This window comes from Perna viridis, chromosome 7, assembly GCF_037379345.1.
Source record: "Perna viridis isolate PV_CMFRI_1.1 ecotype Kerala chromosome 7, ASM3737934v1, whole genome shotgun sequence".
Taxonomy (NCBI): Eukaryota; Metazoa; Mollusca; class Bivalvia; order Mytilida; family Mytilidae; genus Perna; species Perna viridis.
In genome coordinates, this window is record NC_142451.1 from 4,732,552 (window position 1) to 4,746,136 (window position 13,585).

Below are 13,585 nucleotides of genomic sequence, written 5' to 3' on the forward strand. Positions count from 1 at the left end.
CATTGCCAGTGGAGAAATTATTTAAACCACTGATTACTGAAGAAGAATCTATATAAATCTCACACTGTCATATTCCTTGGGCATCTTTACAACAAGAGTTTTCTGCCCTTTGTTAGAACTGATCCAGATATTGACCACATCTAAAGGATCCAGATTAATAGTCCTCAGGAGTGTCCCCTTGGCACTTAGGACTGTCATCTGACATTTAGCCCTTAGTTTGACCAGCACCAGTTTGGTCTCTTCCTTACGTCCCAACCATTCATAGGCCTGGTACTGAAGATCACTCTCTGAAAACATAGTGTCAAATATTGCTTTTTTTAAATGATTTATTCTTAATCTAAAAATATATAACAGTCAAAGTTGTAAATTCAGTATTTTTTATGTGTACTTATTATTGCTATTATGTAATTTTAGACCATTTTTATTTTGGTGATACAAGTCAGTCACAATATTTATTTCCAAATTTCCAAAATTCATAACTTACTATTATAAGAGTCATAAGGTATTGTGTTTTTTTTGGTATAATACCTAGATTTTAATGACCATATTAAAATACAATTTGTTCCTCTTTGGCTTCAACAGTATTTTTTCCTCTAAAAACCCTAACATGAAATCTTGAATGTCAAACTGGCAATAGAAACTGATCTATAATTGTAATAAGTATAATTTGATGTAACTTACCCATGTTTCCACAGTCATTGTTTTTACTAACAATATAATGTTGCTGGCGTTTAACAGACCGACTGTGTTTCCATTGACGACACTTAGCTGCTATATATGCGCACAGTACGCATACTGAAATATACACAGAGTTACACAATTAAATACAGATGATAACTGGTTAGACATAAAACAGTAGCACTACTTTTATCAAGGAAATGAAGTTTCTGTCATATGCAGAAATTGAAATTTTGTTCATTGATAAGGTAATGATGGCTAGTGTAAGGTTTTATACATGTATCATAAAAAATCAAAAACTTGTTATATAACAGAGTATTCTTTATCAATAAAAAAGTAAACAAGTTTATGATAGATTTCAATGGCTTGATTGTTAGTAGATATTTCATGAATTTCAGAACAAAAACATTTGACTAATCAAACAGACCCTACTTTGTATTAGTCCAACACTCTGATTTTTATTATGCTATCTTACAGAAGTAATTTCCAGCAGGTAGGCTGGTGACCCCACTTAGACAAAGTATTGTGACACAGACAACCATTTGTCACAGGTAGGCTGGTGATCCCACAACGACAAAGTATTCTGTAACTGAGACAATCATTTGTCACAGGTAGGCTGGTGACCCCACATTGACAAAGTATTCTGACACAGAGACAACTATCTGTCACAATATTGCCAAGTACTTGGATGAGAAACAGTGACCACCAATTTTGAAGTCTTTGGTGTGACTTGGTTACTGATCTTACCCATGGCCTACTACACTTGAGGCAGCACTATCTCAAGACCATGGAGGAGGTCATGAAAGAGTAATCAGGGGAACCAAGGTCATAGTGGCAACATAACCCTGTTCCAGAAAGCCTATTTGTTAGAGTTCTAGCGCAATACAAAAAGTCTGCGTAGTTTCAGCAAGCTCTGGCATAACGTATGAGTTGTTATATGAACACTCCATGCGCAGGTGCTGAAGGGATATTGCCACAGATGAAAGGAAAGTTGACAATTCTGAATGAAAAGTCATCACATATGTAAAGTTAGGTCAATAGTTTTTCTTTACCATCGATTTCTAAGTGTAGGTCAAGATATGAGGCCAACTTCACAGTGAAAGCTTTTAAATATAGATTATTGTTGATCATCTTCATGTTTTTGATCTGTTATCACTGTTTAGGCTGCAACACTGTTAATGTTTATATTTAGAATATGTCATGACAACAGGAAAATTTACAAAATTGTGATAGCATTCCTTATTTCCACATAAAACTACAAACCTAAGGGAATTAAACCAAAGCATGTCCATACAATGATGTATACTGCCTCACTACCAGCAAAGTAGTCATATCCTTTATGGCCTCCACATGGTTCAAGGTCACCAGTACTTATTTCCATAGGTGGGCAAGGCATATCTACACAGAAAAAAAAATAGAAAGAATAATATCTATGAAGCAAGAGGCTCAGAGGAGCCTGAATTGCTCACCTGATAAATTTTGTCTTTCAAGGGCAATAAATTTAAAAAGGAGTTGTCACACAATTTTAGGTCCCCTACAATCAAGAACTTTGGTAGGACTTACCATAAGGATCATTTCAGCAATGAAAGTTTCTTTCTATCTTTTATAGTTTTCAAGATATTGGCTGAAAACCGTAAAAAAAAAGAATTTGACTAATCCTAATGGTTTTGGAGATATATATGCGAAAAACTACTGTCTGACCCCTATGTTCTATTTTTAGTGATGGCGGCCATGTTTTTCAATGGATCAAAAATCCCCATATCAGTTCTATGCTGGATACCCCAAGGAACATTCATACCAAGTTCAATTCCAATTGGTCAAGTAGTGTCAGAGGAGAAGAGTTTTGAAAAAATTGTTAATGACGACAGATGACAAAAAAAATTAACTGTTTCTGACCCTACGAGAAAAAGTATTTCAATCCTAGTTCATTCTTCAGACCTCAGTGACATTTTCAAAGATCTGTATAGCATTTTCCATTCTATTTTACTGTGTGATTACAAAGCATGCTTTAGTGCATCTCTTCACATTGTATACATGTCTACTACATGTACTTCTTGTGTCAAATAACATTCTTTTGTTGTTGTTGTTGTTTTGGAATTATTTCTGTAGTACAATTTACTTATACTCTGGAAAATCTATTGATTGTGGTGTACCAAATTTCACATTTTACATGGTTTACTATGCCTTTCAAATTCTCAATGAAATGCAAACTCAAGTGGCTCTACATATATTCATGAATTTCCACAAACTTATTAAAATTTTGGCATTCCACACATGATTGTTAGCAACCTCACTGTACATGTCCTTAGTTGTATTGTTCTTAGATAAATTAGTATTAGAAAGTGTTTTAATCAATTCCATTAACTGCCCACCATCCTTTTCAACCTACCATAAGAAACAGAGAAGACATCCCTCTGTATATGGTCAGCTTCTAGTTTGGTAGAATTAACTATGATGTCATGGAGGGTTATATTCCTTATCTGGTCTATCTCATCTGGTGTAAACAACCTACAAATGGAAGTAGAAAGTTTAAGTCGGAATGTAAATATTATATAACATTGTCACACATGGATGGAAAATAGTAAACATATATTTTTTGGTGACCAAGTTGAAGTAATATGTTGAATTTTTAAACATACTACAGTTACAGTACTATTTTTGAGTTCTAAAAGGATAACATTGTTCTGTAAATTAACTGTATTCTAAGTATGAGAAGGACCAAGAGGTAATTTCCATGGAATTCCTTGGGAAACGATGGATCCTACCACGCAAACTTACAAATAGCTTTGACTAAACAAATGTCACATGGATCGATGTAATCAAAATAAAAATATTTCAATATATTTCATAATTTGTTCTGTTTGGAATCACACACTGACATTCCACACTAAAATATGACATTTACAGACTGCCACTGTTAAGACTAATAAATTCTAACTTTTATGAATCTCATTTGAAAACTTCAAACCTAAACATGCAAACATTTGAATACAATCATTCTTATGTAGTATAACTTAATGTCAAATGAAAGATGTTTTCTGTCAAATTGCTTCAATTTTTTGTCCTATCACTACATCATGTGACAGTCATCAATGTTTTGATGATTTACATGTAGTTTTTATACTTCAATACTAAAATTAAGCTGCAAGGAATGACTGTAATATTTTTCTGTCTATTTGAATTAATCATAACACCCACAATGCACACTTTAAATAACCTATGATTAAAGTTTTTTCTTCATAGATCAGAAATATCAGACATTTGAAATCTGTCATACTGTCATTGATTCACACCTTATTTCTACTATCTACAAACAGCTAATGATTTCAACAAATGACATGTATTACCCATTATCTTGATTCTCAAACCAGAATCGATCTCCGTCTCTGATGCGATAAAACTGGTCTAAAATAATTGTCCTGAAGAGTTCACCAGGTCCTCTAGTGGTTGTCTCCAACATACCACCAACAAATACATCCAAATGTTTCAGTTCTTTGTATAGATCTTTTACGATTTCAAATATCTATTTGTATCAAAGTAAAGAAGTCATGATTAAAAGGAACATTTATAAACACATAGAAATCATATTAATTTATAGATTAATCCATGTCAGGGCCCTGTTTCCACTTTATGGGGTCTTGCTGTGTTATTTTTTAGTTACGGAAAGTACAATTTGTTTCCATCAGCAAACAGTGTGAATGTGCTTTAAAATAAGACTAACTTATATAGATTTTGTAAAAAAAATAATGACTTGAGAGATAAAAAAGTAGTCACAAGTTCACAGTGGGAAAAAAAGTGAGGGGGTAGGTCTCATTTCTTGGCCCCTCACCACAGCAGAACTGATCTATAGTGCTTTATTTTGCCTGGTATCTACATAAAAAATCGCTTACCACTATTATTATGTCAACCCCCTGTGTTAACTACTTCCAGTTTAAGGCCAAACTGTGGGAAAAATTGGAAAGAAATCATCATTTTTTTCAAATGAGCAACCCTTTAGGAGACTTCTGACTTTTTACTTTTGACTTTAATGACATTATTTGGCTTCAGTGGCCTACACAGGGTACAAGACAAGCTGTGGGATTAATGCACTTCAGTTCCTGTTGAGTCTCACATCTGCCAAAAAATGGCCAAACAAGAGGCTCCCAGGAGTTTGAATCGCTCACCTGGTTGAATTTTGCCTTTCAAGGGCAATAAATTAAATAAGAAGTTGTCCAACAATTTCAACTCAAAAAAACTTTGATAGGACTTATCATTAGGATCATTTCAGTAAATGAAAGTCTAAATCTATCATAGTTTTCAAGACATTGCCTGAAAACTGTAAAAAAAAAACCTGTCATTTTCCCCTGCCAAGGGCAATGACTCTTATAAGAAGGCATCTGACAAATTTTATGCCTGAAGACTTTTGTAGTCCTAAAATAAGAATCATTTTAGCTATTGGAATAATTTGGCTAAACCTAACGGTTTTGGAGATATATGCGTAAAACTACTGTCTGACACCAATGTTCTATTTTAAGTAACAGTGGCCATGTTTTTCGACAGATCAAAAAACACCACTGCAATTCTATGCAGTATACCCTAAGGAACACTTGTACCAAGTTTTGTTTCAATTGGTAAAATAGTGTCAGAGAAGAAGATTTTTGAAAGAAATAACATTAAAAATAGCAAAAAACTTTGAAAAAGGGCATTAACCAGGCGTGTAGCTGAGGCCAAATTGAAGTGTATGCAAAATATTACGGCAGGGGTCCAGCGGGGTGAAGCCCCCCCCCCCCGGAAGCTCAGTGGAGATAGCGTTTTAGAGCATCATTTATGCGTCTCCTGGATGTCTTTTATCACAAATAAAAAATTGGCAAAATTAAGTGCCAGCAAAAGCTTTTTTGCCTAACGGCAGCTACGCGCCTGTTAACTCCAACAAGGCTGAATAGATTAAAATGAATACTTGACCGTAGATAGATCTCATCATGCTGAACACTTTTATCTCCAAGTCAGAATTTGGCTAAACCTAACCGTTTTGGAGATATATGCAAAATACTATTGTCTGACCCCTACGTTCTATTTTTAGTAATGGTGGCCATGTTTTTCGATGGATAAAAAATCCTTACACCAGTTCTATGCAAGATACCCCAAGGAACATTCAAACCACATTTGGATCCAATTGGTCAAGTAGTTTCAGAGGAGAAGAGTTTTGAAAAATTGTTAACGACGCCGGACGCCGGACGCTGGACGCCAAGTGATGGCAACCTTTGGCCAGGTGAGCTATAAATGGCCAAAAATGACACTTTCTTGGGGGCAACCAACAAGCCATTTTCCCATGATAATAATAATTTCAAGAGTGACAGGTCCTGAACTATTTTGCATCCTAAAGGAAAGGTCAACAAGGATAAAGTGAAAGGTCCTCAGTAAGAGTAAAGTATGATAAGTCTAGGACACAGGTATATGTCATTTCAATGAAACTAAATCAGAAATTGAGGGCCCCGGACCTCCCACTAGCACTAATGTGAACCCTTGACAGTGTCATGCGTTTTTTCACAGCATGCTGCAAGGGTTTATTTCCCATTTGTAGGGTTATTTCCTCATATTATTTTATTAATTTTACTGTTAGGGCCTTTCAGAGCTTACTTATAGGTGTATTTACTCTTGTTGAAGACCTTTCAATGATCTCTTAAAGTATTCAATATTAAGATTATATGCTGGAGCATTTATTACGTTTCATGATATCCATCCTTTTTCCATCACAAGAGCAGACGACTGAATTGCAATGAAAGAAATATTATAAATTCAAAGTTATTGTGATGTACTTAATACTTACTAACATGGGACTGGATATAAAAAAAAAATTCACTACAAAACACGCAGCATTTTCTGAACATAAGAATTGCATTTACCCAAAATGACAAAATTTCAATCATAAACTCTTGTATTTACAATGCCTCAAGCATCTATTGAATTAGAATTACAAAATGATTCAATTATATGCTCTTCTTATAATGTTGTAAAACTTGAAGATAAAAAATGGTGATTTTTTCCTCTATTGATATTGTAAAAGAAATCAGTGTTATTATCAGACCACCTTTACAGACCTGTTTTCTTTATGACAATCTATTTTATGTAAATGATCCCAAAAATCCTGAAAATATGTGATTTTAACAAAGGAACAATAGAGAGACCCATATAGTGTAACTGTAGAAACTACAGATAATCTTCATAAGTTAACACCTCTGTTCTTAGGATGAAAATTTGAAATCAGATATAAGGGAATACCTCTGGATTAGTTTGGTTGAGTTCTGGATTGATTTCTGCCCAATCTGACCTTTGAACTAGTCCTACAGCCTGTCTGACTGAGTTATAATCTGGTAATCCATAATCTCTCCCTCTCATGATGGTCTGAGCTACTAAGTCATGACGAGAATAGTGTAGCGGGCCATAGAATTTACCTACAGTATAAAAACCACATATTCTCTGAAGGCTTGGGTATCCACAACTAGTTTTATAATAATTATGCAGATAACAAACCATATTTCCTTATTAATTGATCAAACCTCCAGTTCACCTTGGAACATGTTCATTTTGGTATAAACACATTATCTTTTTCTTTTTTTCTTTTGCAATCAAATTCATCCATCAAGCTGCATGTCAGTTTTATTTCAACTTTCTAACTTTACTATATATGCTATTGAGATATGGATGTTTCCTGATGTAATAGACAATTCAGATAATTCATGTTCCAAATACAAAACTATTACTTCAAAAACAACAAAAGATAAAACTACTGTAATATACAGGATTAAAAAAATTTTAGTCATGAATAACAAAAACTTAACTAGAAAAACTATGAGCAATGCTCATGAAATTGATACCCCCCCACTCCCCCATTTGATAACTTGCATCTTTTGACCTCCATTTTGATTTGGATCAATATCTATACAGGTGGTGCACAATAGGAACATGTAATAATGATTCTGTGAAAATTTCATTAGATTCCATTCAGTGGTGTGGGAGTAATAGATGGGTCCCCCCTGTGTAACAGGACACAGGCACCCCTATCACTATATACCCCCACTTTGCGAGAAGACTTTAACTTTTTTAAGTAAACCTGGAAACCTGGACAATACACAGCATTACATCCCATTGCCATCTATGTTGTAAACTGTGAAACTCCCTTTTGAAAAATGACAAAGAAAATCATGAAAATTGAAATGATTTTAGATACTAAAAACTTTGTTTGCCCTAAGTTAGACCAAATTCACTGAAATACTGATTATATAGTATTCATAAAGAAATTATGGACAAATGGACAGCAGTGGCAGAACTATATTGCTCCTAATGTCTGTTGGTGAGTAGTTTACAATGTATGATATTTGCCCTACTTTGCAGATCCTCAATAATACTGATATCCTCTCTCTCCGCCTTCTGTGACACAATGCCTCTAATAACCTCCTCAATCCCATCCTCTCTACTCATCAGTATTTCCTACAATCATTTATTTAATATTAATTCACTGTGAAGTTTTTGTTTTGGTCTGGTTCCCTTTTTTTTAATTTCCATTATATAAAAATGGAGAAAGTAGGACTAATATTTAATTTATATTTACTTTAAATGAAATCTAGGGTTTAGAAGGTACTGGTTAGAAAAAAAAAATATGTAGCTTTCTTATTTTATAAATTGACCTCTTTTGGCTAAAGAAAAGAGGAAGCTGATGATGACAGGCTTTGAAATAATATGAACTATCATATTACATTTATTTCAATATAAAAATGTATACTTTCTCATGTAAGTGCTGCAAAATAAGAATGAGACGTGTTTGTGTGTGTGCCCTCATACATGTCATAAATAATAAGTTATTTGTGACCTAAGTGAAGGCCAATAAGTTAAAGATAATGATATATTATACATGTGCATGTAAATGTAAAAAGTTCCTTGTCTTAACATCGTCTGAAATTATCACAGAGAGCATAAATATGATGAATAGAGCAGTTGTTATAAGTTTATGTTCAGTTAAATTTATGATGCTCATTCATCAATAGGTTGCAGACTTTAGGAACACTATGAGTAATATCATTGTTTTAACAGTATCTGTTTATTCATTGTAAACAATTATTTCATTACTGAAGTCACATTTTGATACATGTATATAATTACACAATACCAGTAGTATCCATACCATATTGCTTAATCCTCCCATAAACAGGTCATTGATTAAAAATCAGGAAAACTTTCAGGTTTGGAAAGTCTAGCCAAATCAATGCACATAAGTTACACCATACATAAATGACTTCATCTTTTAGACTGATTGCATCATCTTTATATGTTTGTCAGTGTATATTTTCAATATATCAGCAGTCAGAAATTCGTATTTAATATGAGGTGCACATCTACAATATGTCTTTAAACACTATGCTTAGCTAGAATAATAATGGTCCAATTAAGGAACGTAACCAATATCTGAATATTTTATCTTGTATAAAAAACTTTGGTTTGATTTACGTACGTCAACCACTTCACGGTTTATTCTGTGTAAATTGAACCAAAGTGTTTAACACAAGATAATATATTCAGGCATTAGTTATATTCCTTATAATCTAATATTTTGGCAATAACTATGATATATTCACATCAATTTATTCCAATATACATGCCTTTTCTCAGACAGGATTATATGGTATAAGTAGTCTGGTTAAAAGGGACATGGTTTAAAGTTCGTGACCTTGTTTATTGATCAGGTGATAGGAAAATTTTGTATCCAAGATAAAATAAAAACAACAGCATCTTTTTAACAGCAAAAAATGGTCAAATAAATCATTACTCAATAAATTATAGCTAGATTACACAAAATATGTACCATCCACAATATAGTGATGAAAAATAGCTAAGTTCAACATGCTGAAAATATAGGAAAGATCTTTTCATTTTTTTTCTATTACAAGAGGAGCACATCGTCAAGACATAGAAACAATGATGCTTCAATACTTTTTGAGTTACAGATTAAGCAGTGTATATACCCATGTTACAGACAGACAAACAAAATAACTGGCAAGAAGCTACTACCACTGCTTTTATCAGTGATGATGCAGGTCAAAGATGCAAAAATATTTCTACCTGAGAAGTGAAGAATGAGTTACACAGTCTGACAGCTTTATGGTTGTTCCACTCAACACCCTGACAGTTATTATTCCTAAAAGAACAAAGTAATTATAGACTTTTCCAATGAAACATAGGTAAATGTCTCAATTTATAAACATAATTTCTTGATTGAAATCTTCTAAATTGGAAGGTTTTTTTTATTTTTATACCAACAAAATGAAGTGGATGCTTTTGACATTCCAAAAACTGAAAAAGACACATTACGTGTATTCAAATAGATCATTATAAAATTCAAATTGACTTGACAGTATACCATACCTCCTGTTAATAGCAGAGGGTAATAGTGTCATGATGTACTTGATTGCTGCTGCATCAAACACAGAAGAGATTCCTGGCTCTAGTGTCGACTTATATCCTGAAATTTTATAGAAAATATGTACAACAGCACAGAAGAATAGAAACACTGTATGATATGAGGATTAAGGCATACCTGTTAACCTTTGAAACAGCTCAAGTGGGAAATTCTCCCTAACTGATACAAATTTCAAAGTACCTGTTGATGGATAAGGAAAGATATGGCATCTTACATTATGGTTGTTATGTAAACAAAACTATTGTACTGTATTTGCATGAGATGCCTGTTAACTCAGAGAATTAGCAACTCAAGACATTTTCTCCTTCTTCACTGCTGAAGTGAAAGAACTGATGGAGACTATCTAAAACAACTAGAACTCAAAAAACTTAAAAATACAGAACAGTTTTCTATGAGCCTTGGCAACAGAAATATAAGTGGCTGACAAATGACAAGAAAGAGAGTACACTTTGTAAAATCCTTTTAATGTAGTTCTAAGTAAAACTTCATAGCACTTTATTTTATAAGTACTCAAGATTAGTGTTCACAGACCAATAAAGCAAGGACTTCAACATTTCAGGAGCAGCAACATTCTAGAACAACATCAGCAACAGACATATTAACCTTAGTGACCTTACCACAGACCCAGAGACCACAGACCCAGAGGCCACAGACAAGAAGTGAATTTATGTATGCCATGACTAATAAGTAATTTGAAACATTATGATTATTACGTGCTTGTTATGCTATCTACATCTATAGGATATTAATAAAGTTGTAGATTGATTTGCTTGTTGTATTCTGGAGTGCCCAAGATGAAATGAAAAATGTGACACATCAATATAGCCAAAAATAAAATGACACCATGCTGCGTCCATCCTTGATTTTCTACCTTTGATGATCTCTGTATCTGGTTGTGCAAGGAGCATGAAACATCTCATATTGGTGTATGTTGATATCAAGTGCAATTAGGTTCATATTTCTCAAACCAGACAAATATTACAAGGAAGTAAATGACTATACCACACAGACATTACATGTACCAACACAAAATGTGTGATAAGAAACATTATATGAATAAAGTGAATGTAAAATAATAACCTGAATAAGGCTTGATATCCACACCAAGTAAGTCTGGTAACCAATCATACATTATTACTTTCTGGAAAAGAATTAAACAAATGTTTTACTCCTCATAGCATACTACCAATAGAATGATTTTTTAATACATGAATTCACAACTGTCATTTTGTTTCAAATGATCCCAGATTTGTCACTTAATGACCTTTTGACATCAGAGAAACAATGTAATTCTGCATTGTGACGTCATTAGTTTTCCAGTTGAAGGAGAGTAAAGAACAAAAACAATGGGAAAATATATTATTTTCCTTAATGACATCCATAAGTGTGAATATCTCTATTTAATTTTATTTTGAAAAATTGTATTTCAAGAAAATGTTAACTGCAAATAATTTGTTCCACTTTGTGTTTGAAATCTAAAAACTTAAGTAAAGGAGAAAATTTAAGCATTTATCTTCATTAAAATTTCTCATTTAAATGAATATCATGATTAAATATGTATACTGGCTGAACTCCACACCTGTAGCGATGCTATAACCTTCCTTCTGGAGTTGTAGAAAACTTTTCTGTAGTACCACTCAGGATGTTGTCTATGTAACTCACTTGCAACATAGTTGTGCCATCGGAAAAACAAAATTCCAAGGGACAGAACTGCTGTATTTTCATGCACATGATTGTCTCCCATTTCTTACACAAAAAAAAAAAATTATCAAGAGCATAAACAAAATATAAAATTATTCATTATAAAAAAAATGTCTGTCTACCTCATGAAAAGTTTATTAAAATGATTTTCTGAATACATGCAATAAATGATCTAAATGTAGAATCATACAACAGACAGTGTGGTAATCATACAGTGCGTTATTTTAACACAAGCCAAATTCCATTATTTGCTCTTTAAATAAATGTGTCAAATTTCCCGTCTTTATATTTTGCATCTTCAGATTAATGGAATAGAAGTTAGATGTAAAATATCTGGACTTAATTTGTAAAATTTTTATTTTCGTGATTTCCTAAACCTCACAAATATAGCAAAAATTGGAACCTCGTAAAAATTTCCTGCTATACTGTATGCTACAAAACAGTACTGAGGACATGTTCAGTTACAGAGAAATTATCCTATTTCATATTTTTATAGTGTATTCAAAGCAGAACTGATATATGTATTAACAATGGTAAGGAGTACATGTACTATAGAAATTAAATTATAATTATTACTACATGTATTACTAACTCCAAAGCTTATCAACATTGCTGAATTTTCCATGAATATCTGGATACATCATATAGGGTAATCTTTCTGCATTAGTTTGAGGGTATTTTCCCCAACTGTCTCCAGAAGCCAGATGGCCTGTTTTGTCCTGGCGAAGAAAATTTGTCCTAACCATGGTGGGTCCATAAACAAAACTAGCATCAATAAAACTTGTAGCTCCATTTACCTGCAACAGTAAAAAAACATAGAAAAAATATGTATATCAGTACGTGACAAAAACATTGGTATTAAAGCAAAGGTGTCAAATCTTATGATTTGAAGACCAGACTCTCACTAACTCAATTACTCTCCCACTTGTATGTTTCCTCCCAAACTATTTTTAGAGAAAGTTCTGTCTGAACTGAACAATCACATCATAAGTATATGTACTACATGTAATATAATCTGTGATCAGATGCCAATAAGCATAAATGTTTCTAGTAAGAAATAGATACATAAATGTAAAAATATGCTAACATTACCATGAAAAGCAGTTGTTCCTCATCAGTGCAATTTTTAAAAAGAGAGTCAATTGCCGAATTGTGGTTTACAATAAAAAAAAATTTTCACTTTTCTATGCGTGCATGTCCTTTTCTCTATCCAAAAATTAAGGTCAAGAATTACATCATACAAAAAATTCTGAACAACTGTAAATGTCATGTAAGTAATCATGGAAACACGCTTTTATTTGAAAAACAGAAAAGTGCAGTATTTTTTTTCTTCTGTTGGCTTCTATTCGTTATCCTTCAAGTTCCCCTTTAAGATATAGTGTCCTAAGCTATTTTCTGATTTGACATTAGCATAAACCTGTTTTTAAAAAGATTGCAAGAAATTGAAATCCTGCTTTGTTCCTGAACACAGCTGTGAGATTTCAAAATCAAGTGGTTGGTTAACAATAGTTAATAATTGTCTGGTCCCATTGTCATTGTTTTGACAAAAAAAAACTGATCAGTCTGGTCCCCAGTATTTTTGACATGGAGTAAATCCATATGGTATCTGATAACAATTTCAAAGAAATACACAGGTTTTCTTAATTTTTACCTATAAATGATATAAAAGGTTTTCATACTGTTCTAAAATGGTCATGTAGACACAAGGTTTTCAATAATTATTTTTGTATGCACCTGCAAGTCCCAGCAATGCAT

At 33.0% G+C, this 13,585-nt stretch overlaps 1 protein-coding gene across 5 annotated transcripts in view; it reads right to left on the minus strand.

The window, feature by feature from the left end:
* The window catches only part of LOC148611045 (dual oxidase-like), a 65,387-nt gene that overhangs the window by 29,215 nt on the left and 22,587 nt on the right, over nucleotides 1-13,585 (minus strand). For all 5 annotated transcript variants that reach the window (XM_088591110.1, XM_088591106.1, XM_088591109.1 and 2 more), the window contains exons 6-17: nucleotides 12,423-12,627; nucleotides 11,709-11,875; nucleotides 11,210-11,270; nucleotides 10,075-10,171; nucleotides 9,772-9,847; nucleotides 8,043-8,145; nucleotides 6,937-7,109; nucleotides 4,026-4,201; nucleotides 3,068-3,186; nucleotides 1,942-2,076; nucleotides 682-795; nucleotides 64-287 (exon numbers count right to left, since the gene is read on the minus strand). In XM_088591110.1, coding sequence (XP_088447236.1) covers nucleotides 64-287; nucleotides 682-795; nucleotides 1,942-2,076; nucleotides 3,068-3,186; nucleotides 4,026-4,201; nucleotides 6,937-7,109; nucleotides 8,043-8,145; nucleotides 9,772-9,847; nucleotides 10,075-10,171; nucleotides 11,210-11,270; nucleotides 11,709-11,875; nucleotides 12,423-12,627 — 1,650 coding nt within the window. The remainder of the gene's footprint in view (nucleotides 1-63; nucleotides 288-681; nucleotides 796-1,941; nucleotides 2,077-3,067; nucleotides 3,187-4,025; nucleotides 4,202-6,936; nucleotides 7,110-8,042; nucleotides 8,146-9,771; nucleotides 9,848-10,074; nucleotides 10,172-11,209; nucleotides 11,271-11,708; nucleotides 11,876-12,422; nucleotides 12,628-13,585) is intronic.